The following is a 25,801-nucleotide window of genomic DNA, read 5'->3' on the forward strand; positions in this document are numbered from 1 at the left end:
CCACCCAGAGTCCCCTGGAGCTGGGTGGGAGGAGGAGATCATCCCTCTTCATTAATGGGGGGCCATGCGGACACAGTGAATACATGGTCTCACTGTAGGCCTCCGGAGTTACGTTCTGGCTGTGCCACCTACTGCTGCGTGACCTGGGACAAGTGACTTCTCCCCCTGCGAGCCTCAGTCTTCTCCTGTCTAACAGTCAGTAGTGAAACACCTGTCTCAGTGCCTGGCACACAGTCAGCCTTAATAAACGGTGGTGCTTTTTAGAGGCGGGGCTGGATCGTGTGCAGCCTCCGATGTTGGGCTGAGGAGCTGAGACACAGCGGGGACAGTGAATCCAGGAGCTGTTGCCCTGGTCCGGTGGGGTCACCAGGGGCGAGGGGGCATGACGGGGAAAGCCTGAGTGACAAGGGTCCAGCTGAAAGCTCAGGCATGGGGACAGTGCCTGGAGGTGTTACAGTCTTGGTATGAACTTAAGACCCTGGCTATTCTTCATCTTATGTTGAAGATGCTGCACGTAAGTATGTATGAATATGGTATCTGTTGTCACGAGAAAAGATGAGCAACCATCAACTCCCAGAAAACTGAAAAGCCACTCTAGAACTGACAGTACCGATGTGCTACAATTTTGAGCAACTGTCACAGTCTAAGAACAAGAGTTTGAAATCTATACATAAATGTCTTTTGGGTCAAGCTCAAAAATAACACTCTTTCTGACAATTTGGTCTCACAACTTAGATTTGTAATGTTTCTTTTTCAGTAAGTTTTTTTCTCCAATAACTTGTTTTTTAAAAAGTTGGATTTTTTTTTTTAATGGAAACGGTAACGATGAAACTTCTTTTTGCTAAATATTATGACTTTGAGACTGCTGATTCCTTTGACCACTGTTTAGGTTTTCAGCATATATTTTATTATCATAATAATTATCAAGGGGCACTTAGAATGTTTCTAATTTTTTTTGTTTCAATGAACAGAATAAGATTTGAAATCAAATCTCCACCAGTGAAACTGCTGGGTGCTGAAGCAATAACATTTTATATTTTGACAGCTGTTATCAATTTGTCCTCCAAAAAAGGTTGTTTCCATTGACACCCTTGCCAGCAGTGTCTAAAATTTCTAAAATCAGACTCTTTTGAACACTTTTGCCTGCATTCCTAGCCAGAAAATTCCAGAGGGGGGAGGTGAGTAACTGGTCCTTGAATTCACATGAGGTCAAATGCATCAAATGATGGGAGAATTTGGTTTTTTCCTGAAAACCATTTGTCAAAATCACAGGAAATTTTGTGTATGAATCTCTCTGAATTCCCTTGAGGGGTCATCATAAAACCCAACAACAACTTAAATTTTTTTTCTAAATCAAAAACAATCCATTTGGTTTCATTTGATTGTTTGGTCAGAGGTGGGAAAACTGTCATGAGGAAGTCAATTCCGTGTCACTCTGAAGACTGAACACTGAAGTTCTCAAGGAGACACAAGGTTTTTTAAAAACTCTCATGGAACTTCAGGAAGGTTCAGGAGGAAGTGATACTTCTGGTGAAGAAAAATTTCAGTCAAGTTCAGAAAACCCTCCACGTTTTTGCCAATGTCTTCAGGTTTTGGTTAATTGCAAAGGAAATGAAGTTTGCGACTTTGGGCGCTGACAGAGGAGGCAAAGAGAGCCCTTTGGAGGGGAAGAGCCTGTCCTCTTTGGGCCTTCTGGTTGAACGACTGGGACTGGGGACCAACAAGATTAAGTTGCTGCTGTCCCCAGTGCCTCCACCCTGGTTTTCCCTTTTCACCCTCGCCCCCACCCCTCAGCCCGCCCCACTGACTCCTGTTTCTGCAGCCAGGGAGGGATCCCAGGGGTCACCATTAACAGGGAGGCCAGGGGACAAGGTGGAGACACAGAGAAAAGACTCAGAGACAGAGAGATGGAGACTCTGAGTGGTAATTAGACATGTGGAGACAGGGGCAAAGAACAGAGCAAGGGCAGCCTGGGGGCGCTGGCCCTGTGGAGTGGGAGGGGAGTGAGGTCTGGGAGGCAGGGCAGCTGGGGGATTCTTAGTCCTGGCTGAGGATTGGGGTCTGATCTCTCCCAGCTGTCCCCAGTCCTCATCCACTCCCTGTCCTTTGGCCTCCCCAGGGGATCCACAGCTTCCAGCCTCCCACCTCCCTCTTTTCTCCCAACTCTGATACCAGATCGGATGGTTCCCTTTCTGCTCACACACATCCCACGGCTCCCCGTTTCCCTGGAGTTGATTTTCAGCGATCTGGCAGTTACGACCAAGGTGGTTAGCAGAATAAGTGAATAATAATGATAATATTTTAGGTTCTGTATACAGCGCTGAGTCCAACCCTTCGCGTGTATCAGCCCTGAACCCCACAGCTGCACAGTGAAGGGTCTTAAATCCCTGGGGTCGCAGACAAGGCGAGGCCAGTGTCAAGACCTAGCTGACTCCAGGAGGAGAAGCTGTTTCCTGCTCATTTCTGGATTTAAGCCAGAGTTGGAGGGAGGGCAGGGGGCGGAGGCAGAGGGTGGGGTGACGGGGAGCGTGTCTCAGACCCATCCTTCCAGCTTCACAAGTTCTGGGCCCTCAGCCAGCAACAGCTAGGTCTGAAAGCTGGGGCGACCCCTGGTGGTCGGTAGCGGAACAAAACTGTTAAGACTCTCATGCCTCTCCTCCACCTCACCTCTTCCTTTGGCGCGAGGGGTGGGGTCCAATTCTCCCTCTAGGTGGACCCTCTCCCAGTAAAGGACCTTAAAGCCACCTCCAAGGTGGGCTAGAGTGGGAGATTATCAGCAGAACTGCCTGAGCGGGGGATCAGAGTTTCAAGGGCTTCTTACACCAGCCTCTTAAATTTTTCAAGACGAGTTTTAATTATTTTAAAGGCAACACATGAAAATGCGTCTTAAAACGCAAACTTTACAAAAAGAAAGGGACAACAGAGGATGAGATGGTTGGATGGCATCACCGACTCGATGGACTTGAGTTTGAGCAAGCTCCGGGAGTTGGTGATGGACAGGGAAGCCTGGCGTGCTGCAGCCCATAGGGTCACAAAGAGTCGGACACGACTGAGCGACTAAACTAATACAAAGGAATATGAGACTTCCTCCCCGCACTGATCCCTAGATCCCTGATTCCTTTTCCAGGGGCCACCGCCGTGACTAGGGTTTCCTTCAGAGATAAGTGGATGAAAGCTTCCCCCAGTCCCTATTTTTAAAAGATGTACACAGACTATAACTCTTCTGCTTGTTACATTACTGTGTCTCAGCGAAGGTCAGTTTTGGCCTTTTTAATAGTTGTACAGTGGGAATTCCCTGGCGGTCCAGTGGTTAGAACTCTGTGCGTCACTGCTGAGGGCTTGGGTTCAATTCCTGATGGGGGAACTAAGATCTGCAAGTAGGGCAGCTTGGCCCAAAACAAAACAATCCCCACCTCCCGCTGCCCCAGTGCATACAAACCAACTGAACAACATTCCGTGGTGTGGATGTATGCACACTCATTTAAACAGACTCCAGCTGGTGGACACTGAGGTTGTTTCCAATTTTTTGCAATTACCAAGAATTTGGTAATAATGTCTTCATTTCTCCTCTCTTCCACCCTTATCTTTAAAAAAGTAAACTATTTGTAATGTTTTAAATTTACAGAAAATTTGCAGAGATAATACAGACTCTCTGAATAGCCCTCATACAGCTTCTTCTATCATTAGCATGTTATATACCATAGTTCATTTGTCAAAATTAAGAAATTAATCTTAGTGTATTACAATGAACTGAACTCTAAACTTTATTTGGTTTCCTCACTAAGTGTTTTTCTGTTCCAATATCCAAACCCAGGATTCTCCACTGCATTCAGTCCATTATTTTGTATGTGTTTAAATATAGTTGTTGGGAATTTCCTGGCAGTCCAGTGGTTTGGACTCCAGACTTTTACTTCTGAGGGCCTGGGTTCAATCCCTGGTCAGGGAAATAGGATTCTTCAGGCTGTGTGGCCAAAAAAAGTGAAAAGTGAATAAAGTACTCTGCTGGGTTTTTAGTATCCAAGACTATAATTAAAAAATGACTGTAGATTAAAATTTTCTTTAAAAATATGGCTGCAGGAAAACTGCTTGAAGAAGAATTGATGGGTCAAACACTCTTTTAATTTTGAGAGACTCTAGAAAATGGCCCTCCCAAGTAATCGTACCAACAAGCCATTTCACCAGTACTGGGCATATTCACAAACTTTTATCCTTGTTTTTATCCTTGCCAAACCAGTGGGCAGAAAGTGGTATCATGTTGTTTCAGTTTGCATTTCTTCTCTAGGAGTGAGATGGGCACCTTTTTCTGCATACTTCTATGAACTGGTTGCCCATATTCTTTGCCTGTTTTCTATTGAGTTATTTTTTAAAATTTATTTGGCTGCGCCAGGCCTGTCACAGCATGCAGGATCTTCATTGTGGCACAGGAACTCTTAGTTGATATTTGTGGGATATAGCTTCCCAGCCAGGGATCAAACCCAGGCTCCCCCCATTGGGAGCCCCGAGTCTTAGCCATTGGATCACTAGGGAAGTCCCTCTACTGACTTATTTTTTGAAAAATTATTTTAGAAGAGATTCTTACATAATAAGGAAAGTAGTTTATTCCTGGGTATGAAAAACCATGTGAAATGGATCTTTCTTTTCTTCCAAACGATTTTCTACCTCGTTGTTTTTGATATAGGATAGTTTCCGTTAATTCTCTTGGGTTTTCTATATATAGTCATGCCACCAGAAGATAATATTAAGTTGAATTGTTTTTGAGGCATTCCTGCCAAAAATGTCAACCTCAAATTAATCATGAGGAAACCACAAAAACCCAAACGCAGACACCACAGAATGACTGGCCTGGGGCTTTAAAAAAAATGCCAAAGTCATGAAAGGCAAAGACAGATTGAGAAATGTTCCAGATTAATACTATGTATAAACCAGGATAATCTTCTGTTATAGAGGACATTATCAAAATAGTTGGCAAAATCTGATTACAGTCTTGACATTAGAACCTAAGTGTCCATTGACAGATGAATAGATAAAGAAGATGTTTTATATATATATATATATACACACACACACACAATGTATGTATACAGACAATGGAATATTACTTATAATAGTCTCATAAAAAAGAAATCTTGCCATTTGCAACAACATGGATCTAGAGGGTGTTATGTTAACTGAAGTAAGTCAGAGAAAGACAAATACTGTATAATCTCACATGAAATTGTTGCTATTTTGATGACCTTTTCAGAATGCTTTTCATTTGATCCATTAGCATGGCAAATTTTATTAACAGACTTCCCAATATTGAATCATCGTTGCATCTCAGGCCTATGTTCCTTTGTTACGGTGTGTCTTTCAAATGTATTACTTGGTTCTCTTCTAAAATTTCATTTGGGAGCTTTGTACCCTCATAGGGAGAGAGGTCTGGAGTTCTCCTATTGTGCCATTTCTGTCAGGTTTTGGGGTCAAGGATATGCTGGCTCTCACCATTCCAATCACTCATTTTACAGACAAGGTAAACTGGGGACCAGAGAGGAGACGCGACCCCTTCAGGTCACTTCCAGATCAGGGCTGGACCCTAAGCCCTCACTCCGAGGGATGAGGGCAACACCGGCCTTGTCCGTAGAGTGGACTTAGGTCCCGGCTCTGCAGTGTCTCACCTCGTGGCCCGATGGGCCTCAGTGTTCCCGTCTGCAGATAGGCGCTGCTGCTGCTGCTGCTGCTGCTAAGTCACTTCAGTCGTGTCCGACTCTGTGTGACCCCATAGACGGAAGCCCACCAGGGTCCCCCGTCCCTGGGATTCTCCAGGCAAGAACACTGGAGTGGGTTGCCATTTCCTTCTCCAATGTGTGAAAGTGAAAAGTGTAAGTGAAGTCGCTCAGTCGTGTCCGACCCTTAGCGACCCCACGGACTGCAGCCCACCAGGCTCCTCCATCCATGGGGTTTTCTAGGCAAGAGTACTGGAGTGGCTTGCCATTGCCTCGCTAGAGGGTCAGAAAGACAAGGTCGCGTCTTCTTTCAGCAGTTTCAGGGTTGCTGCTGGATCGAAAGCTGAGCGTGGATGGGTGTCGACTGAGCATCTCATCCAGCTTAGGCACCTCTCTGAGTGTCCCTGCAGGGCTCCCAGGGTCTGTCCTCCTGGTCTCGAGCCCCCATCCAGCTGCGGGCTGACTCACCCTCGTGCGCGCCGCGTAGGTCGCCTACAGCCCCCGGAAGTTCCTGGGCGAGAGCGCGAGCGGGGGCTGGGCCGGGGTCGGGACCCGGAGCGGGTCCGGGGGCGTGAAACTCTGCGCTGGGGGCTCGTCTGGGCTTCCAGGGCTTTACTGCGGGGAGAGGGGGAGAGGGGCAGTCGGCACGAGGACCCCCATCCCCAGAGACCCTCCGGCATTCATCTCCTCTTCCTGGTATCCCACGCCCCAAAGATTCCAGGCTTCAGGATCCCCCATTCCTTCTCCCCTGGTCTTTTCCAGGACCGCTCCTCCGGGACTCCCAGTCTTTTCCACGGAAGCTCCGCCTCCAGGCCCCCGATCCCTCCCTTGATACTTTTCATTGCAACGTTCACCTCCACTCCCCGCTCCCCTCGGATCCCCCGTATGCGCCCGACCCCAGGGACCCATGCCTCAAGAGTGCCAACCCCAATGTGGGCCCGCCGCTAGGCTCTGGCGCTGAGACCTTCATCGGGATCCTCTCCCAGGGCCCCGCCCACCTGACCAGCCCCGCCCCTCCCCGAGCCCTGGACCCTTCCCTCCCACCCTCCACTCACACGTGCTCGCGCAGCGCCGCCTCCCGGGCTGCGCAGGCTTCGCCCTCCGCCTCGGCCGTTCGTGCGCGCCGCTGCGCCTCGTCCAGTTGCTGCGCAGATTTAGCGGCCGCCGCCTCCCAGCGCGCCAGGGCTTCTGCGGACGCAAGGCGCGAGATCAGGATGGAGCCCGGGCTCCTACTCCGCATACACTAACTCCGAGTTTATAGTCTGCATACTGTTTATGTGATTTGTTGTATTGGAATTAAATTTGTGTGCTCTTTGCATGATCTTTACGTGTTATTTGCATAGCTTTTCAGAGGTTTACATGTGTGCATATTTTGTTGCGTTTGCATTGTTCTGTGACATTTGCCTGACCTTTGCATATTATGTGCATTTCTTTCACAAGTTTTCACGTTGCTTTGCTTTACGTTTACACCCGTCTGTGTGTTATATGCCTAGCTAGGAACTGTCGAGGCTCTTCCCACCTCTAGTATGCCCACCCCTTTGCACCCCAACACACCTGTGAGCGCCCCATTCTCAGCCCCTATCTGGGTCCCCTGTGCCTTGGCTTCTTCCATCTCAGTCTTCAGTGTCATCATTTGGGTCTGAAGCCGACTCTGCGGAGTGGAGTAGAAATGACAGGGGAAGGGAGAGAAAGTGAATAGGCCCGGCCCTTTCTGGGAAGACGAGAACACCCTGGTTTTCCTTGCGCTTTATTTGGAATGTCGTTTGGGGTCCTGTAGTTGTAAAACACAGAAGTGGCCTCTGAAGTCTAGGGTGAAAGGTGCCTGCCTGCAAGGAGATCTTTGCCAAGCTCCACCGACCCCTGGGGCGTCCCAGGTGGCTCAGTAATAAAAGAATCTGCCTGCAGTGTAGGAGACTCAGAACACGCAAGTTCGATCCCTGGGTGGGGAAGATCCCCTGGAGGAGCAAATGGCAAGCCACTCCAGTATTCTTGCCTGAAAAATCCATAGAGGAGCCTGGTGGGCTACAGTCCATGGGGTCACAAAGAGTCGGACACAACTGAGGGACTGAGCACACTGACCCCTGCTCCAGGCCAGCTGGATATAGAAAGGTTTAGTTCTGCCAACCAGCTCCGGTTCCCATCCCAACTACATCTAGATTCCTGGGACTGGGGTTTCAGACCAGCACAAGCCAATATGGTGGTTGATGATTGAGTTTCTAGGGTATTGGTCACCTCTGTAGGACATTCTGCAAAGCAATTGGCTTGGTCTCCTCTGAGAATCTTTCATGGGGGCTGGGGGAGAACCATAATTTGAACCCAGGGTAGGCTGCTCTTAACTTCAGCAGCCCCAGGCCCTTCACTTAGGCAGGCTGGAAAGGCATAGGGATGAATTTTCAAAAGGCATGAATTTTCCAGAATTCATATGCTGCCCTACCTCTGCTGGGCACAGTACACAGGGGTCCACAGTAGTTACTCAGTAAACGTGAGTGGTTGGGACTTTGAGGATGGTTCTTCTGCGAGGCCCAAGGTTGAGAAAGAGTTAAGAAAGGGTTAAGAAAGAGTTCGAAGGGGGTGGCAAGAGGAGAAGGGAGGACCTGGCTGGTACCTCCTCCAAGAGGCCAACTTTAGCTTCCTAATTACAGGTGACATGAATGTCCCTCTCTCAAAATAGGGCTGCTGGACACTGACTGGGGGTGGTTGGTGAGCGGGTACGTAGCGGGAGAGTTAGCACAAGGCCTCCCCAGGGGGGCGCAGGGGTCTAAGATAGCCCCCACTGGTGATGGGGCAAATAGCAGAGGACAGTGGAGCCTTCTTTTTATTTTTTTAAAGTTCATTTGTGTCATATTTTATTTTTTTTTAATTGGACTATAATCGCCTTACAACGTTGCTAGTTTCTGCTGTATAACAAAGTAAATGAGCTATGTTAGTGGAACCTTCTTGGTCAGAAGGTAGACACAAGAGTGAATTGGCCCCGTAGGAGTTGGAAGGAATGGTACTGTTCTCATTTTCCTCGCTCAGCTTAAGAACGGCAACCAGCAAAAACCAGCGCACCGAGGGGGAACGCTGGGGGTATGTGTGCACCCTCTCCCCCTCATTTTCGGGGCTCCCCAGCCCTCCAGCCTGCCCACCTACCTGGCGGCCCTCACAGGCCCTTAGGGCCTCCTCCAGCTCCCGGCGGACACGCTCGGCCTGCTTCAGCCGCTTCGTCAGGGCCTCCTCGAGCCGGGCAGCCTCTGCCAGTCGGCGCCGAAGTTCCTCGACTTCGGGTTCGGGGTCTCCAGGCGGCGCCGTGGTGTTGGCGGCCGGCTCCGGGCAGCGGGGCCGCCGGGAGGCCGAGGAGGCCAGATTCCAGGCCAGAAGAGCTGCTCCGGCAGCGACCGCTGCCAGGAATACGGCGGCCCCGCACAGGGCGAACACCCGCCAGGCGCGCCCCGGCTCGGGCTCCGGCCCGGGCTCGGCCATGCCGCTGTCCACAGCTCTGGCCCCAGACGGCCACGAGCATTTAATTGGCACCTTGGGGAGCCAGGGACACCCACGGTTCCGCCCCTCCCGGCGGTGGTTTCGAGTTTATTGGGAGGGGCTGGACCCACGCCAAGGGTCAGCCCAAGCTACCAGAGCCCAGGACAGGGCTGGGGATCCCGGGTTCCAGTCTTGTTTCTGCATCCCACGTGACCCTCTAAGCCTCAGTTTCCTCCTCTGTAAACTGGGGATGACAGTAGCTCCTGCCCTGTAGGTCTCTGTAGGAATCACCTGAGCATATCTGCGCAAAGCCCCCCTTTGCACCAGGGGCCCTTGGCAAGGGTCTGGGGGTATACTGTCCCCCATTCTGTTCATGGAGAGACCAAACCTAGAAGACGGGAGGCTCCTCGAAACAACTGAGGTCGGCCTGGCTGGGGCGGCCGCACTTTTTTGAGACTAGCTGTGCGGGCCAGAGTGCAGACCCAAGGGTAGATGCGTCCCATCTGCCCGCCCTTTCTCCACTAAACCACCAGGGGGAGACCTTACAACGTGAATCAGATCCAGACGCGTCTACACCGCTCCCCTGACTTTCCGGAGTCAAATCCTCCTCCTCCCTCTCTGCCCTCTTTCATTTCCATTTTCCCTTCCTCCACCCTACTCCCCGCTTTTTGTCCTCCTCCTCTCTCCTTCCCCTCGGCGAGGCCACCAGCAGGTCTTCAATGTCATTTCCTGCCCCCTCCAGCCCCGCTCAGGGCTCTTCAGACCAGCGCATTCCTATCCCAGGGTTGCCTGACAGACCTTTCCTCCCTCTTTGCCCAACTAACTTCCTTACCAGTTACTTCCCTGTCCACCAGTGTGTCTCTTCCTCTCCCTTCCCCACTAATTCTGACCCCTTTTGATCTCTCAGCTCTGCTGTCATATTATGTGTGTTTGATTCCTGACTGCCTCTTCCATCAGACTGGTGTGTGTGTGTGTGTGTGTGTGTGTGTGTGTTGTATCTGACTCTGCGACCCCCATGGACTGTAGCCCACCAGGCTCCTCTGTCCATGGGATTCGCCAGGCAAGAATCCTGGAGTGGGTTGCCATGCCCTCCTCCAGGGGATCTGCCCGACCCAGGGATCGAACCCGCATCTCATGTATGGCAGGTGGCAGGTACATTCTTTACCACTGAGCCACTGGGGCATCAGACTGGGCGAGCCCCAAAAAAGTAAAGCATTCACCTGCCTTGTTTCCACTGCCACCGCGTGGGCCTGGCCCACAGTAGCTGTGCAGTGAATGCGAGCTGAGTGAACACTACGAACAAGAATCTGTTCCTTCCTGACAGCCCCCCCACCCCCCATTCCACAGGAAGAAAACAGCCCAGAGAGGCCAAGTCTCAGGCCAGGGACACAGAGCAGCTACAAGTCACTCCCAGATTCCTGCTGGAGCTGGAACCCCTCCCCATTCCCCAGGCCCTGCAGCACCCCTCAGGCCTGGTTTCCAACTCCTGGCTGGGTCACAGTCAGCCAGGGAAGAGGGACATTTTCAGGAAAGAGAGAAGTTTCTACCCTGGCCATTGGGTGGGAGTTTGGGGGAGGAAATTGAGCAGGTCAAACCCATGATATCAGGCAAAACTGCCTCCTCCATCACATAGGGTACACATAGGGGAGGGGGAGGGGAAGTGCTGTTTTGGGACGTTCCAGTAGCCCAAGCTGGGAGTGGGGGTGGCGGATGCTGGGTGGAAGTGGGAAAGGGCTGAAGTCATGTGAGAAGGGCTTCCTGGCAATCAGGAGAACCTGCTAGAAGCAGACAGCCCTGATGCTGGGAAAGATTGAGGGCAAGAGGAGAAGGGAGTGATAGAGGATGAGATGGTTGGATGGCATCACCGATTCAATGGACATGAGTTTGAGCAGACTCTGAGAGATGGTGAAGGACCGGGAAGTCTGGCGTGCTGCAGTCCTCGGGGTTGCAAAGAGTCAGACACGACTGAACGACTGAACAGCAACCACTGCCTGAGCGGCTGAGAAACCCTGAGCAAGTCCGGTTACTTCTCTGGACATCAGTTTCCTCCTCTGTTAGATGGGGTTGCTGACGGGGGGTGAAATGCCTCAGTCACTGGAAGCGGACTCCACGGGAGCTTCTACTGAGCCCTCCTGTGAGCTGGGGGCACAGAAGTGATGGAGACCTGAGCCTCACCTTCTAGAGCTGGGATTCTCACTAATATTGAACCTGTGCCCCCAGGGGAAATTTGGTAATGTCTAGAGGCATTTTGTTGTTGTCAGAACCCGGCGGTAAGGTGCTGTGGGCATCTGGTAGCAAAGGATGGCACTCAGCATCGTACAGTGCACGGGGCTGCCCCACCACAGAGAATGGTCCAGTCCAGATGTTGAGAGTTCAGAGGCCGAGAAACCCTGCTCTAGAACTTCAGGGTGAGGAGCAGGAGCTCCGAGCAGAGGGCAGAGACTGGCCAAGGCTGTGAGGCAGGAAGGAACTTGACACATCAATATATAGAGAAATGGTCATGGTGGGTGGAACAGGAGGAAGTTAGGGGGTGGGGGGTGTTGTCAGGGGGGCCTGTGGCAGGGATGGGGTTTGGGGACACCTGGGAAGACAGTGGGAACCGTGGAAGGGGAGTCTAAGACCATCTGGGTTGGGGCCCATGGGACTAGAGGGCAATGCAGAATCCTGGGCAAACACAGGGGGCCTGCCCCTAGTGTTATGCACAAAACGTTGCCTGGACAATAGTCGGCATTCCAGGAGAACTTGGAGGAAGGAAGATAACAGGGGAGGAAGGAAATAGGGGCCATGAGAGGGTAAAGGAAGTGGGTTAGATGGTCTATCAGACAGAGGCCTTCAACTTTGAGCCCCTCCCAAGTTTTTTTTCTTTCTTTCTCTTTTGGTCACGACATGTGATTTGCAGGATCTCAGTCCTCCAATCAGGGATTGAATCCGGGCCACGGCAGTGAAATCCTGGAATCCTAACTACTAGGCTACCAGAGAACTCCCCACACCTAACCTTCAATTTTGAGAAGCAGAGAGGCTCTCTGGGGGAAGGGTGCCCAGATCTGGGTACTGCAGGATGAATAAGAGTTTGGGGACGGAGGTGGCGGGGCAATGTGACACAGGTCTGTCCTATGTCTGCACATCTAGGTTTAAGTCCCAGCCCTGCACTTTCTGCTGGAAGGGATTGGGAATCAGGGCAAAGTGTTCCTCATCACAGCCACAGTTTCCTTATGGAACCACTGGATCAGAAGATCCAGCCAGGAGATGAGAGCAGAAAACTGCAGGCAGGGAGCATTGATGAGGAGGTAGGTCCTTGATGGCTCAGTTGGTAAAGAATTCGCCTGCAATGCAGGAGACCCTGGTTCGATCCCTGGGTCGGGAAGATCCCCTGGAGAAGAGATAGGCTACCCACTCCAGTATTCTTGGGCTTCCCTTGTGACTCAGGTGGTAAAGAATCCGCCTGCAATGCAGGAGACCTGGTTTGGAACCCTGGGTTTGGAAGATCTTCTGGAGAAGGGAAACACTACCCACTCCAGTATTCTGGAGAATTCCATGGACTATAGAGGTCACAAAGAGTCAGACATGACTGAGCAACTTTCTCACTTTCAGAGGAGAAGAGGGCTGGGAGAGGGGCAGTGGGGTGATGCCTGCCAGCACCCCAGAAATCCCAAGGAACATTCTAGAGCACGGAGTCTGAGTTTGGATGTCAATGGGCGTCCACCCTTGCCCACAGTATGGCCCCAGGTGCTTGGGGGTGACACGATAACACTCCAAAAACTTGAGAGTACAATTTCCCCCCCAAAGCGGTGTTTACTTTTTGGAGCCAAGTGACGCCAGAAGAAAGAGACTTTCTAGAAACCGTGGCAGCAAGAAGCAGGTGCCCCACTCCTCACCCCCGAGCCCTCCCCAGCTCTAGGACAGACCTGGGCCAATTCCCCTACTTCTCCACGCAAGACATCCTTCCAGAGCTGGCCCATCTTGGACCCCTTATGTTACCCCATCCCCCCAACCCCCACAACCATGTTGCCATGTGGTCCCCTCAGAAGGCCGAGTCAGGAAGCCTCACACAGGGAAGCAGGGAGCCAGACCAGTCCAGGCTGTAGCCTAAAAAACATCAAAATAGGGACTCAGGTACTTCCCTGGCTGGTAAAGCCTTTGCATTTCCAATGCAGGGATTGAGGGTTCGATCCCTGGTCTGGGAATTAAGATCCCGCATGTCACGCAGCGGCACCAAAAAGCAAAAATTAAATAAAAATTTTTAAAAAAGGAAAACAACAAAATACGGGCTCAGAGGCGGCAGAATACAAGCCCCGCCCCAAGCCCCGCCCCCCGCAAGACCTCCCTACTCACTGAGTGCTCCCTCCCTTTCCAAGATCCTTCTCCGTGACCAGCCCTCCGCCCCACAGACAGGCCGCCTCCCCAGACCCTGACGCAGCCCAGCTCCCGGCCCCTCCGAGCTTTCTTCTCCCAGGAGCTGCCCAATCCTTACCGGCCAGCTTTCTGGGCTCTCATGTCAGCAGAGCGTTGAGGACCAAGAACGCGATCACAACGAATAGGAAGCTCGAGTAGCTGGACGCGTTGTTTTTGGAGGAGGTCTCACTCTGACTTCTGCAGTAGAGATCAGGGCCACTCGGGCAGCTGCCGGGCCGCTTGGGCCGCTCTAGGCTTCTCCCCTGAGAATCTGCACTCCTCCCCTCCAAATCGCTGGGGAGGAGAGTGAGCAGCAGCCCCCCACCCACCCACCCCCTCCCCGCCCATGGCTGTGTGACAGATGGGACGATGCTGGGACTTAAACTTGGTCGCCTGAGCATCGAGGTTTTTTTTCCGAGCTCAGGGGGTCGGGAGTCGGGTGAAAGGGGTGTGCCCCGGGGGATCCTCTCAGACCTTAGTCGCTCCACCTCGGCCAACGCGTCCTTCAGATTTTGGTTCAATATCCTCAACTCTCCTGGTTGGGGGGTGGGGTACAGAATCAGGGGCAGGTCTACACGGTGACCACACCCACTCACCTGCCCCCACCCAGGACATGACTCTTCAGGCCCTCATCGAGCCCCTGCTGGGAAACCTGGAGTCCCCCCTCTCCCCAACTCCACCCCTCCCTGTCTCCGGACCCCAGCCCTGGGACCCTCCCTCCCTACTTCTTTTCAACACCTGACCCCCACCGGCCCCCACCGCGGAAGCTGGCTGTGTTTTTCTCACCCTGAAACTCTGCCACCTGGGCCTGCTCCTTCTTCAGAGACTCCCTCAGGGTCACCTGCATCAGAAGGGAGAGTCAGAACATGGACTCCTGTCCCTGGGCGCGGGACCCCTCCCTAGGCCCTGGGATCAGAAGAGCTCAGATCCACACCCCCTTCATTTCCCCTCCAACCCTCTCCCTCCACCTCAGTCTCCCCCCTTGAAGAAAGGGCACAACCTCCCACCCTACCCGGGCCACCCATAAGAGTGCGATCCTCAAAGTGGGAGTTTTGGGGCCCCCCAAGAAAATTTAGAGGTTTCCTATGCCCTAGAAGAAGTTTTCAGATCCACTAGGGTCTTGCACAAAATTTGTTTTTTTAATATTTATTTGAAAAAAAATTTTATTTGGTTGGGCTGGGTATTAGTTGCAACATGCTAGATCTTTAATTGCTGCAAGGGATCTAGTTCCATGACCAGGGATCAAACCCATGTCCCATGCATTGGGAGTACAAAGTCTTAGTCACTGGATCACCAGGGAAGTTGCTAAAGAACATTAAGAGGTCCTCCTAAAACCAGAAAATGGGGTGGGGAGCGGGTAGGGGAAGATTTCAGAGCCCAAGTTAGATGTCCCTGAGAGTTTCAAGGTCCTCCATGTTAGACAGAAGTGAAAATTTCAAAGGCTTTCAGGATGCAGTGGAAGGAGCTGGGGAGGTCTTCTTCCCAGCCCCTAGAGGTGATTTCTGCTCTCCAAGATTGACCCAAGGGGAGTTTCTAGGTCCCCCCATTCAAGCGCCAGAGTTTAGAGAGCCTTCATACCCTACAGGGATACTGACACCCATTATGGGAGTTTTAAGGCTCCCCACATCAGCACCCCAGGGAGAGTCAGAGGTCCCCAAAGCCTGGTGGAGACATCCAGGGGGCAATCTCAAGGTCCCTCTGGATCTCCACAAAGACCCTGGGAGAGCCTCCCAAGTATCCGGGCCTGTCTAGGGGGTGCAGTGGCTTACCACAGTACTGTTGCAGGTGGCAGCTTCGGTTTCCTTCTCATGTGAGATTTCCTGGGCCTGGTTTAGCTGGCGCTGCAGGTGTTGGTTGACCTCCTGACATTCCTTCTGTGCTTGGAGGCCATCCACGCAGCCCTTACTGTTGACCCTGACAGCGAAGTAGATCAGGGGCACAAGCAGACCCACCACCACCGGGAACAGCAGGAACAACACCAGCCACAGCGGCAGCTTGCGGCGGGTCAGCATGGATCCTTCCAAGTCGTCCACCATGGGTACTGGGCTGTTGTGATAAAAAGAGGGTGCCATAAGGGAACTGCCCTTAGGGGAGTTCCAACACGAGTTATAGGAGGTCGCTGGGATCCCTATGGGCTAGGACTGCCCCCTGATTAGCATAATGCCGGTGCTGACCAATGAGAAGCTCCAGGAGGATTCTCTGACTTGGAGACTCCTGAATGGAGCCTGTGCAGGCAGAGGGCAGCCAGGCGTTCGGTTTAGGTTTCAGTTTCCTTTTTCCTTTTCCCCGGAAAAAACGGTGGGTTGCTTTTGCCAACTCTGGCCATGGGGCTTTCTGGGTTGGAGGCTGGCCAGTGAGATCTTGTGAGAGGGGAGCGGGGCTCCCTGGGACACCCCATGTCAAGTCCTTGCCCTTCTCCTACCTGATTCTGAGGGTGACAATGGCACTTACTGAGCACCCAGTGCATGCCAGCTCTGTGTGCGTCTGTACCACAAACGGAAGAGGCAGAGGGCGCTTTTTTGGCCGCAAGTCCCCAACTGGGAGAAATGAAGGCTGAGACGTGAGTGGTGACTGGGGGCGGGGTGTGTCTGACTGAGGAGACTGGGTTTTGAATTCAGGGATCTCCTGGTGACCTTGAGGGGTTGACTTAGCGGCGTCTCTGCCCCCTGCCGAGCGGAACATTAGGAGCCATGGAGGGTGTCAGAGGTCGGACCAGAGCCTGCAGGGAGAGGGGAGAAGAGCTGGACCGCAAACACTACTCAGACTGCAGTTGTCCACATGGCCACCAGGGGACGCACCAGACAACAAACAACCACCCAGGCCCTGTCCTGGCTCCAGGCGGGAACTTGCTCTGTCATCTGCCCTCTACCACTAGGGGACTCCACATAAACCCTCTGAACTGTAAACGAATATTGCCCTAAGGTACCTTCCCAGGGCGACTCCTCCCCTATATCTTGTTTTAGTTCCTTCATGAAGTAGGGAGATAATAGTATCTAATACACGTTCCTGAGTTGTTTTTACAGGTGTGAAAATGCCAACCCTCTTCCTCCTACCCCAGCCACACACACCAAATGGAAGATGTTAACTGCGTGAGGATCATGAGCATGTAGCCTCCAGACCTACTGGTGGAAAAGGATTGATAATGTTAACCCCTGTGGCCTCACCATCAGTCACTCAGAGAATTGTCCCATACCCTGGGTCAACTCACCCCTCACCTGAGCCTTGAAAACCCTTTTCAGAAAACTCTGGAGGGTTCAGGATTCTTTGGGGGCATAAGCTACCTGCCTCCTTGCAGGGCCCTGCAATAAAACTTTCTCTGCTACAAACTCCATGATTTCTGTATGTTTGTCCTCACTGTGTGTCAGGCACATGGACTTCAGTTAATGGAACCTCAGTTTCCTCATCTGTAGAGTGGGGCAATTACAGGAGTGGCCTCATCAGGAGGGGCCAATGAGGAGTTTTGAGTAAAGAGCTTTGGCATCCAGTAGGCACTCATTGGAGGTGTGGCTGGACATGTGACTCAGGGCAGGAGGACTGGTGGGAAACGTGGAAATAAGACCCAGGAGTGAGGAGTACATTTTGAGGAAAGTCAGATCCTTTGGGATATTCTGAACCCAAAAGACCTGGGCGGGTGGTGTCTAGGGAGAGACCTCCAAAGGGGGTGGGACTGGAGTGACATTCCAGGGAACTCAGGCCGCACTGATCTCCCTTCCATATGACCAAGGGAACCAGAACTTCTTGCTGGAGACCGGCCTGATTACATACTTCCTGTTGCAGGAAGTGACTTCTGGAGGGCAGCTGTGCACTTGTCCAGTGGCTTCTTTAACCACAGCCCGACCACTACCCAGATTCTGTTGGCTTAGCCATTTGCAGGGTTTGCGGTCAGCTGGATCAGACGACACGTGGGCCAAAGCCAAGGATCCTGGTCCTCCAATTGACACCCTTCTGCCTAGTTACGCTGCTTACAGCAAAGACCTGCTTCCAACAACTCAGGAGATGACTCTGCACGTGGACATCACCAGATAGTCTATCTGAAATCAGATTATGTTCTTTGCCCTCAAAGATGGAGACGCTCTATACAGTGAGCAAAAATAAGACCTGGAGTCAGTGACCAAAATTGTTCCAAAGCCAAAAATTGCTCGAAGGCAAAGTGGCTGGCTGTGCTTAGTGCCTCGGTCCTGTCTGACTCTTTGTGACCCCATGGACTCTAGCCCGCCAGGCTCCTCTGTCCATGGGAATGCTCCAGGCAAGAATACTGGAGTGGGTTGCCATGCCCTCCTTCAGGGCATCACTAAAACCCAGGGATAAAACCCAGGGCTCCTGCATTGCAGGCAGATTCGTTACTGTCTGAGCCACCAAGGTTGTTTGAGGAAGCCTCACAAATAGTTGAGGAAAGGAGAAAAGTGAAAGGCAAGGGAGGAGGGAAAGATAAATCCAACTGAATGCAGAGTTTCAGAGAACAGCAAGGAGGCATAAGAAGGCCTTTTTCATGGAACAATGCAAAGAAATAGAGAAAAACAGTAGAATGGGAAAGACTAGAGAATTCTTCTAAAAATTGGAACATTTCATGAAAAGATGGGCTCAATGAAGGACAGAAACAGCAAGGAGCTAACAGAAACAGAAATGATTAAGAAAAGGTGGCAAGAATACACAGAAAAACTATATAAGACGGGTCTTTGTGACCTAGATAACCATGATGCCGATGTCATTCACCTAGAGCTGAACATCCTGGAGTGTGAAGTTAAGTGGGCCTTAGGAAGCATTGCGATAAACAAAGCTAGTGGAGGTGATGGAGTTCCAGCTGAGCTATTTCAAATCCTAAAAGATGATGCTGTTAAATGCTGCTCTCAATATGGCAGCAGATTTGGAAAACTCAGATCTGGAAGGGGTCAGTTTTCATTTCAATCTAAAAGAAAGGCAATGCCAAAGAATGTTCAAACTACCGTACAATTGTGCTCATTTCACATGCTAGCAAGGTTTTGCTCAAAATCCTTCAAGCTAGGCTTTAGCAGTACATGAACCAAGAACATCCACTGTATGATATGAGGTGGGTTTCAAAAAGGCAAAGGAACCAGAGGTCAAACTGCCAACATTCTTTGGATTGTGGAGAAAGCAAGGGAGTTCCAGAAAAAAATCTACTCTTGCTTCATCGACTATGCTAAAGTCTTTGACTGTGGATCACAGCAAAGAGTGGAAAATTCTGAAAGAGATGAGAGTACCCGACCACCTTACCTGTCTCCTGAGAAACCTATATGCAGGTCACAGAGGAAACTTAGAAATGGACCTGGAACCACAGACTCGCTCAAAATTGAGAAAGGAGTGAGACATGGCTTTGTATTGTCACCCTGCTGATTTAACGTTATGCAGAGTACAACATGTAAAATGCTGGCCTGGATGAATGGCAAGCTGAATCAAGATTAGCAGGAGAAATATCAGCAACTTCAGACATGCAGAGGACACCACTCTAAGGCAGAAAGGGGAGATGAACTAAGGAGCCTCTTGATGAAGATGAAAGAGGAGAGTGAAAAAGCTGGCTCGAAATGCAACATTCAGAAAACTAAGATCAAGGCATCTGGTCCCATCACTTCATGGAAAATAAAATCAAAAAAGCAGAACCTGTGACAGATTTTATTTTCTTGGGTTCCAAAATCACTGAGGATGGGTACTACAGCCGTGAGATTAAAAGACACTTGTTCCTTGGAAGAAAAGCCCTGACAAACCTAGGCTGGATATTAAAAAGCAGACACATCATGTTTTCAACAGAATCCCATATCTTTACAGCTATGGTCTTTTCAGTAGTCATGTGTGGATGGGAGAGTTGGACCATAAAGAAGGCTGAGTGCTGAAGAATTGATGCTTTCAAATTGAGGTGCTGGAGAAGATTCTTGAGAGATCCTTGGACAGCAAGGAGATCAAACCAGTCAATCCTAGAGGAAACCAACCCTGAATATTCATTGGAAGGACTGATGGTGAAGCTCCAATACATTGGCCACCTGATTGGAAGAGCCAACTTGGAAAAGACCCTGATGCTGAGAATGACTGAAGGCCAGAGAAGGCGGCAGCAGAGGATGAGTTGGTTACATAGCATCACCGACTCAGTGGACATGAATTTGAGCACACTCTGGGAGACAGTGGAAGGCAGAGGAGCCTGGCAAGCTGCAGTCCATGGGGTTGCAAAGCGAGAGACACCACCTAGAGACTGAACAACAACAATTTCTTAACCCCACCACCCAACTCCATTAAAGCCACTCAGCAGCCAAATGACCCAGGGATCAGGGATGGACTTGCTGTGGAGGCTGACATGGAGCCTGTGAATCCCCTGAGTAGGGCCTCCCTCCCAGGCTAGGACTCCAGGTGCAAAGACAGGGCCTTTGGCAAAACCAATATCAGAGCTCCACTGCATTGACTTTTGAACTTTGGGGTCAGCTTAGGACCATGATTTCAGATAAGGGTCAAAATTGTGTGTGCTGAGCCCTGCCTCCCGGCCAGACCTGGGCAAGAGATTTCATCCTAGCCTTAGTTTCCGTAGCTGTAAAATGGGGATGAACATAATAAAACTTTTCTGTCCCCCCGCCCCACATTTTGCAACCAAAGCAAGGGCTGTATTCACTTCATTCTAGTCTCAGCCCTGGAAACAGAAAGTTTGTGAGTTTTCCCTCTAAGATTTCGATTGGAAAAAGTGATGCATATTCTTCCGAATTTATGCTTTAAAAATATATATGTATATTTATTGGCTGTGCCAGGTCTTATTCGTGGCATGATGAATCTCTGTTGCGACACATGGAATCTTATCTGTTGCCCGTGGGATCTAGTTCCCTGATAAGGGCTGCATTGGGAGAGTGCAGTCTTACCCACTGGATCACTAGGAACGTCCTAACCTATCTTTTTCTTTTTTCTATTTTTTGACTGTGACTTGCAGAATGTGGGATCTTAGTTCCCTGACAACAGATCTAACCCATGACCCCTGCAGTGGAAGTGAGGTGCCCTAACCACCAGACCACCAGGGGAGTCCCAAACTTTGTTGTGTTTTAAAGACTCATTTTATTTTCATTTGCACATTTCCAGCAAAAAGAGTCCAGAAACATTCCATAGACCCCACACCCCATTGCCCCTACTTCGTCATCTTTCATCTATAAGGTACGTGTGTTGCAATGTATGAACCAATGCTGATAACAGTATTAACTGAAGTCCATGCATTATTCCCATCTCCTCAGTTTTCCCCTAATGTCCTTTTTCTGCCCCTGGATCCTCACAGGACACTTGGTCCTGTTGCCTTTTTAGGCTCCCCTGAGTCAGGCAGATTCTCAGGCTTTCTTGGTCTTTTTTACCTTGAGAGTTCAGAGTCAGGAGTTCTGTAGGGTGGTCCTCGGTTGGGATTTGCCTGGTGTTTTTCTCATGGTTGGACTGGGCTTTGGCGAGAAGGACCGCAGAGGGCAAGTGCCTTTCTCATCACACACATGTGTCCAGGGCACAGGCTATCAGCCTGACTTACCCTGTGATGTTGATCATGGTCCCCTAGCTGAGGTGATGTCTGTCAGGTGTCTCCACCATAAAGCTACCTCCTTCCTCCCTTCCACCTGTGCCTTCTGGAAATAGGTGACGATTTATAGCCCACACCAAAGCCATGGGAAGCCACACATCACCCTCTTGAGGGCGAGATATTTGTGTGTATTATTTGATATTCTTCCACCTGGGAGATTTTTCTCTTCTCTTTCCTGTATTGTTTCAGGCAGTCATGTGTTTATATTCCTGTAAACTCACGGATGTGAAATGTGATGATATTTATTTTGTAGCTCAAAAGTGTTCCAACTTTGGCTCTTTGTTATTTTTGACATGCTTCATTCCACTAAAGCATTCTGGAACCTTCTTTGTAGTTACGTAGAAATCATATGCTTATAACGGGCTCAGTTAACGAAGGCCACCATCACACACCATTTTAGGAGCAGGGAGCACACGCAGGGAGAGCTTTCTTTCCTTTTTATTGGTCATGTCTCCCAGCTTATGGGATATTAGTTCCTAGACCAGGGACCGGACCCAGGCCACAGGAGCCTGGAATCCTAACCACTAAGTCATCAGAGAACTCCTCGAGGCCTTCATTTGGAGAAGCAGAGAAGTCTCTGGGGGAGGGCCTCCCAGAGCTGGGTACTGTAGGCTGAATAAGAGCTTGGGGGATGGAGGCACAGGACAGGGTGACACAGATCTATCCCGAGTCTGCACATCCAAGTTTGAGTCCCAGCCCCGCACTTCCTGCCAGAAGGGATTGGGAGCCAGGACAAAGTGTCCCTCGTCACAGCCTCGGTTTCCTCATGGAACCAGTGTCATCAGACGATGAGACGGTAATGAGATGAGAGAAGAAAACTGCAGGCAGGAAGCTCTGATGAGGGTCCTTCAAGACACTGCCAGCAGAGAAGAGGGCTGGGGATGCAGTGGGATGGTGCCTGCTGGAACCCCAGAGATCTTGAGGCACATTCTAGAGCAGGGAAGGCTGGTTGTGGATGTCAACGGATGTCCACCTTTGTCTTCAGGGCAGGCCTCAGATGCTTTGGGAGGTCACACAGTAACGCTCCAAACACTTGAGAGTCCAGTTTTCCCCCCAAAGGGGATGTTTACATTTCGAGTCCAAAGACCCAAGAGAAAAGTGACTTTCTAAGAGCAGTGTCAACAAGATGGAGGTGCTGCAACCTGACTTGTGTGCCATCCCTAGCGCTAGGTGGCCTTGGGCCAGCTCTGCTACTTTCCCACTCTCAACGCATCCTTTCAGGACTGCCCTGTCTTGGGCCCCTTAGGCTACCCCATCCTCCTTACAACCGTGTTGCCATGTGGTCGTGTCAGGGCTGGCCATGTCCGGAACCCTCAAACCGGGGATCCGAACTGGAGTGGGCCCAGCCCTGGCTGTGGCCTAAAAGACATCGGAATAGGGAGTCAGAGGCAGACGGATTCCGGGCTTCGCTCCCAGCCCCACCAAACTCTTTGTCCTCCCAGTTCACTGGCCCTCCCTCTGTCTCCAGATTCCACTCCCCGGTGCCCAGCCCTCTGCCCCGCAGGCAGGCCACCTCCCCAGACCCTGACCCAACCCCAGCTCCCGGCCCCTCGGAGCTTTCTTCTCCCTCGGGACGCCCCCTTCGTACCGGCCGTCTTTCTAGGACCTCATTTCTTCAGACACTTGCAGGTCATGACCACACCCGCAAGCAACAGGAGGAACAACATTACGGAGGAGCTGGAGGCGTTGTCCTCCCTCTGTCTTCTGGAATAGAAATCGGAAAATTCAGGCGGCGGCCCCCTGGGCTCCAGGGCATCTGCGCTTTGCCGTTAAGAATCTCGACTCCTCCCCCACCAAGTCTCTGGGCAGGAGAGTGAGCAGCGGGCACCCCAGGGTTGTGTGACAGATAGGACGAGGCTGGGACTTAAACTTAGTCCCCTGAGCATCGGGGTTTTTTCTGAGCCGAAGGGACTCAGGAGTCTGGGGTGGAGTGAAAGGGGCGTGGCCGGGGCGTGGTCTCGTACCTTAATTTCTCCCGAAGGTCATGCAGTTGTTGGTTCAAGGTCGCCAACTCTCCTGTTTGTGGGATAGGGTACAGTTTCAGGGGCCTCGTGGACACAGTGACCTCGCTAAGCCACCTGACACCGAGCCGGGACATCACGTGACTTAGTGCGGTGTTCATCCCCAGCTTGGAAACCCGGCTCCTGGCTCCCAAACCCCAAATGGAATCTGGTCCCCCTTCCTTTCGCCTGATGACAATCCTGGGACCCTCCCTCCGGACTCCCTTTCAACACCTGGCCTGTCGCTGCCCCTTAGCCCACTCCGCGGAACCCTGGTCATCTGCTTTTCTCACCCTGAAGCTCCTCCACTCGTGCCTGCTCCTCCTTCAGATAATTCCTCAGGGTCACCTGTGTCAGAGGGGAGGGTCAGAATCTGAACTCTTGTGCCTGGGTGCTGAACCCCTCCCTGAGCCCTGGGATCAGAGGCGCTCAGAGGCACACACCCTTCATTTCCCTTCCAACCCTCCCCCTGCCCCTCATTCTTCTACCTTGAAGAATGGGCACAACCTCCCACCTTCCTCGGGCTACCCATAAGAGTGTGAGCCTCAAAATGGGAGTTTTGAAGGCCCCCCCAGAAGAGAATTTAGAGAGTCCCCATGCGCAGACTCTAGAAGTTTCCAGATCCCCTGGGCTATAGCGCAATAAGATTAAGAGTTCCTTCTATAACCAGAAACAAGGGGCTGGGGGTGGGAAGTGGGAGTGATGATTTCAAAGCCCAAGTTAGAGGTCCACGAGAGTTTCAAGGTCTCCATGTTAGAACAGAAGTGAAAATTTCAAAGGCTCTCAGGATGCAGCGGAAGGTGCTGGGGAGGTCCTCTTCCCAGCCCCTAGAGGGGATTTCTGCTCCCCAAGATTGGCCCAAGGGGAGTTTCTAGCTACCCCATTCAAGCGCCATAGAGATACTGATGCCCATAATTGTGAGTTTTAAGGCTCCCCCACAACATACACCAGCACCCCAGAGAGAGTTTGGAGGTTCCCAAACCCCCGTGGTGACAAAAAGGACACAGTTTCAAGGTCTATCTAGATCTTCACAAAGACCCTGGGAGAGACTTCCAAGTATGGGGCCCTGTTGAGGGGGTGCAGTGGCTTACCACAGTCTGTTTGCAGGTGGCAGCTGCGGCTTCCTTCTCATGGGAGACTTCCTGGGCCTGCTTAAGCTGGCGCTGCAGGTGTTGGTTGACCTCCAGACACTCCTTCTGTGCTTGGAGGCCATCCAGGCAGGTCTTGCTGTTGGCCCTGACAGCGAAGTAGACCAGGGGCGCAAGCAGACCCACCGCCGCCAGGAGCAGCAGGAACCCCAGCCACAGCGGCAGCTTGCGGTCACACAGCGCTGACTCACTCATGTCCTTTTCTTTGTTGGGCATCACGGACTCACTCATGTCTTCTCGGTGTCCGTGGGCACTGGTCTGCAGTGAATAGAAGTAGTGCCATCCTGAACTGCTGGAAACCCAGTGGGCTAGGACTGCCCCCTGATTAGCATAATGCCGGTGCTGACCAATGAGAAGCTCCAGGAGGATTCTCTGACTCGAATGGAGCCTGTGCAGGCAGAGGGCAGCCAGGCGTTCGGTTTAGGTTTCAGTTTCCTTTTCCTTTTCCCCGGAAAAAACGGTGGGTTGCTTTTGCCAATTCTGGCCATGGGGCTTTCTGGGTTGGAGGCTGGCCAGTGAGATCTTGTGAGAGGGGAGCGGGGCTCCCTGGGACACCCCATGTCAAGTCCTTGCCCTTCTCCTACCTGATTCTGAGGGTGACAATGGCACTTACTGAGCACCCAGTGCATGCCAGCTCTGTGTGCGTCTGTACCACAAACGGAAGAGGCAGAGGGCGCTTTTTTGGCCGCAAGTCCCCAACTGGGAGAAATGAAGGCTGAGACGTGAGTGGTGACTGGGGGCGGGGTGTGTCTGACTGAGGAGACTGGGTTTTGAATTCAGGGATCTCCTGGTGACCTTGCGGGGGTTCACTTCGCGTCTCTGTCCCCCGCCGAGAGGACCATCAGGAGCCATGGAGGGTGTCAGAGGCCCGACCAGAGCCTGCAGGGAGAGGGGAGAAGAGCTGGACCTCCCAACTCTACTCAGACTGCAGTTGTCCACATGGCCACCAGGGGGCGCACCAGACAGCAAACAACCTCCCAGGCCCTTGTCCTGGCTCCAGGCAGGAACCTGCTCTCAGCGTCAGCATGTGCCCTTACCACTCGGGGACTCCACGTAAACCCTCCGAACTGCAACTGAACAGGACCCCAGGCGGCATTCCCAGGGCGACTCCTCCCCCATATCTTCTGTTTCAGCTCCTTTATGAAGTATGGAGATAATAGTATCTAATACACTTTCCTGAGTTGTTTTTTACAGATGAAAATGCCCATACCCTATGGGGTGTCCCAGGGAGCCCCACTCACCTCTCACAGGATCTTACTGGCCAGCATCCAACCCAGAAATGTCTAAGGCCAGAATCTGGCCAAAGCAGTCCACCGTTTTTTCCGGGAAAAGGATAAAGGAAACTGAAACCAAAACCTAAACCAAAAGCCTGGGCTGTCACCTGCCTGCACAGGCTCCAAATGAAAAAGCTGCTGCTGCAGTCCTTTCCGACTCTGTGTGACCCCACAGACCGTATAACCCACCAGGCTCCTCTGTCCCTGGGATTCTCCAGGCAAGAACACTGGAGTGGGTTGCCATGTCCTTCTCCTAATGAAAAAACCCACCCAACCAAATGGAAGA

The 25,801-nt window shown here is 51.6% G+C and overlaps 3 protein-coding genes across 7 annotated transcripts; all 3 read right to left on the minus strand.

The window, feature by feature from the left end:
• Positions 1-4,868: 4,868 nt before the first annotated feature.
• On the minus strand, positions 4,869-9,221 carry CCDC194 (coiled-coil domain containing 194). Its single transcript, XM_055430004.2, has 4 exons — positions 8,835-9,221; positions 7,257-7,353; positions 6,758-6,890; positions 4,869-6,317 (listed from the first exon to the last, which is right to left on the minus strand). The coding sequence occupies exons 1-4, from the start codon at positions 9,162-9,164 to the stop codon at positions 6,167-6,169; spliced, it is 711 nt and encodes a 236-aa protein (XP_055285979.1). The 5' UTR covers positions 9,165-9,221; the 3' UTR covers positions 4,869-6,166.
• Positions 9,222-12,921: 3,700 nt separating this feature from the next.
• BST2 (bone marrow stromal cell antigen 2) lies at positions 12,922-16,047 on the minus strand. Of its 4 annotated transcripts, none has more exons than XM_088838410.1 (6): positions 16,005-16,047; positions 15,323-15,599; positions 14,340-14,394; positions 14,028-14,088; positions 13,633-13,751; positions 12,922-13,247 (listed from the first exon to the last, which is right to left on the minus strand). In XM_088838410.1, exons 2-5 carry the CDS (start codon positions 15,587-15,589, stop codon positions 13,652-13,654), a joined length of 483 nt encoding a protein of 160 aa, XP_088694536.1. In that variant the 5' UTR covers positions 15,590-15,599; positions 16,005-16,047; the 3' UTR covers positions 12,922-13,247; positions 13,633-13,651. The 4 variants fall into 4 exon arrangements, with proteins under 4 accessions (XP_088694536.1, XP_055286925.2, XP_055286927.2 ...); XM_055430950.2 differs by having other exon boundaries at positions 15,976-16,034; XM_055430952.2 differs by lacking the exon at positions 16,005-16,047 and adding an exon at positions 15,728-15,782.
• A 4,537-nt stretch (positions 16,048-20,584) lies between these two features.
• LOC148777181 (bone marrow stromal antigen 2-like) lies at positions 20,585-25,115 on the minus strand. 2 transcript variants are annotated; one of them, XM_088839163.1, is made up of 5 exons: positions 24,185-25,115; positions 23,387-23,441; positions 23,058-23,109; positions 22,682-22,797; positions 20,585-22,452 (listed from the first exon to the last, which is right to left on the minus strand). In XM_088839163.1, exons 1-4 carry the CDS (start codon positions 24,470-24,472, stop codon positions 22,701-22,703), a joined length of 492 nt encoding a protein of 163 aa, XP_088695289.1. In that variant the 5' UTR covers positions 24,473-25,115; the 3' UTR covers positions 20,585-22,452; positions 22,682-22,700. The 2 variants fall into 2 exon arrangements, with proteins under 2 accessions (XP_088695289.1, XP_088695288.1); XM_088839162.1 differs by having other exon boundaries at positions 20,585-22,797; positions 24,185-25,111.
• Between the last annotated feature and the right edge of the window lie 686 nt (positions 25,116-25,801).

The sequence above is a fragment of the Moschus berezovskii genome, chromosome 8 (assembly GCF_049115385.1).
Source record: "Moschus berezovskii isolate FMDL1 chromosome 8, NW_MosBer_1.0, whole genome shotgun sequence".
In the NCBI taxonomy this organism is placed as follows: domain Eukaryota; kingdom Metazoa; phylum Chordata; class Mammalia; order Artiodactyla; family Moschidae; genus Moschus; species Moschus berezovskii.

What these genes read in the sequence shown, in the direction of transcription:
- LOC148777181 (XM_088839163.1), bottom strand. Translation starts at nt 24,472, where the DNA reads ATGAGTGAGTCCGTGATGCCCAACAAAGAAAAGGACATGAGTGAGTCA. An exon ending in CCACCTGCAAACAGACTGTG is followed by an intron (nt 23,442 to 24,184) that starts GTAAGCCACTGC and finishes CCTCTGACACAG; the next exon opens with GTGACCCTGAGGAATTATCT. An exon ending in GACCTTCGGGAGAAATTAAG is followed by an intron (nt 22,798 to 23,057) that starts GTACGAGACCAC and finishes TTTCTATTCCAG; the next exon opens with AAGACAGAGGGAGGACAACG.
- CCDC194 (XM_055430004.2), bottom strand. Translation starts at nt 9,164, where the DNA reads ATGGCCGAGCCCGGGCCGGAGCCCGAGCCGGGGCGCGCCTGGCGGGTG. An exon ending in GGGCCTGTGAGGGCCGCCAG is followed by an intron (nt 7,354 to 8,834) that starts GTAGGTGGGCAG and finishes TCCACTCCGCAG; the next exon opens with AGTCGGCTTCAGACCCAAAT. An exon ending in GCGGCGCTGCGCGAGCACGT is followed by an intron (nt 6,318 to 6,757) that starts GTGAGTGGAGGG and finishes CTCTCCCCGCAG; the next exon opens with TAAAGCCCTGGAAGCCCAGA.
- BST2 (XM_055430951.2), bottom strand. Translation starts at nt 15,625, where the DNA reads ATGGCACCCTCTTTTTATCACAACAGCCCAGTACCCATGGTGGACGAC. An exon ending in CCACCTGCAACAGTACTGTG is followed by an intron (nt 14,395 to 15,322) that starts GTAAGCCACTGC and finishes CTTCTGATGCAG; the next exon opens with GTGACCCTGAGGGAGTCTCT. An exon ending in GCCGAGGTGGAGCGACTAAG is followed by an intron (nt 13,752 to 14,027) that starts GTCTGAGAGGAT and finishes TCTCTACTGCAG; the next exon opens with AAGTCAGAGTGAGACCTCCT.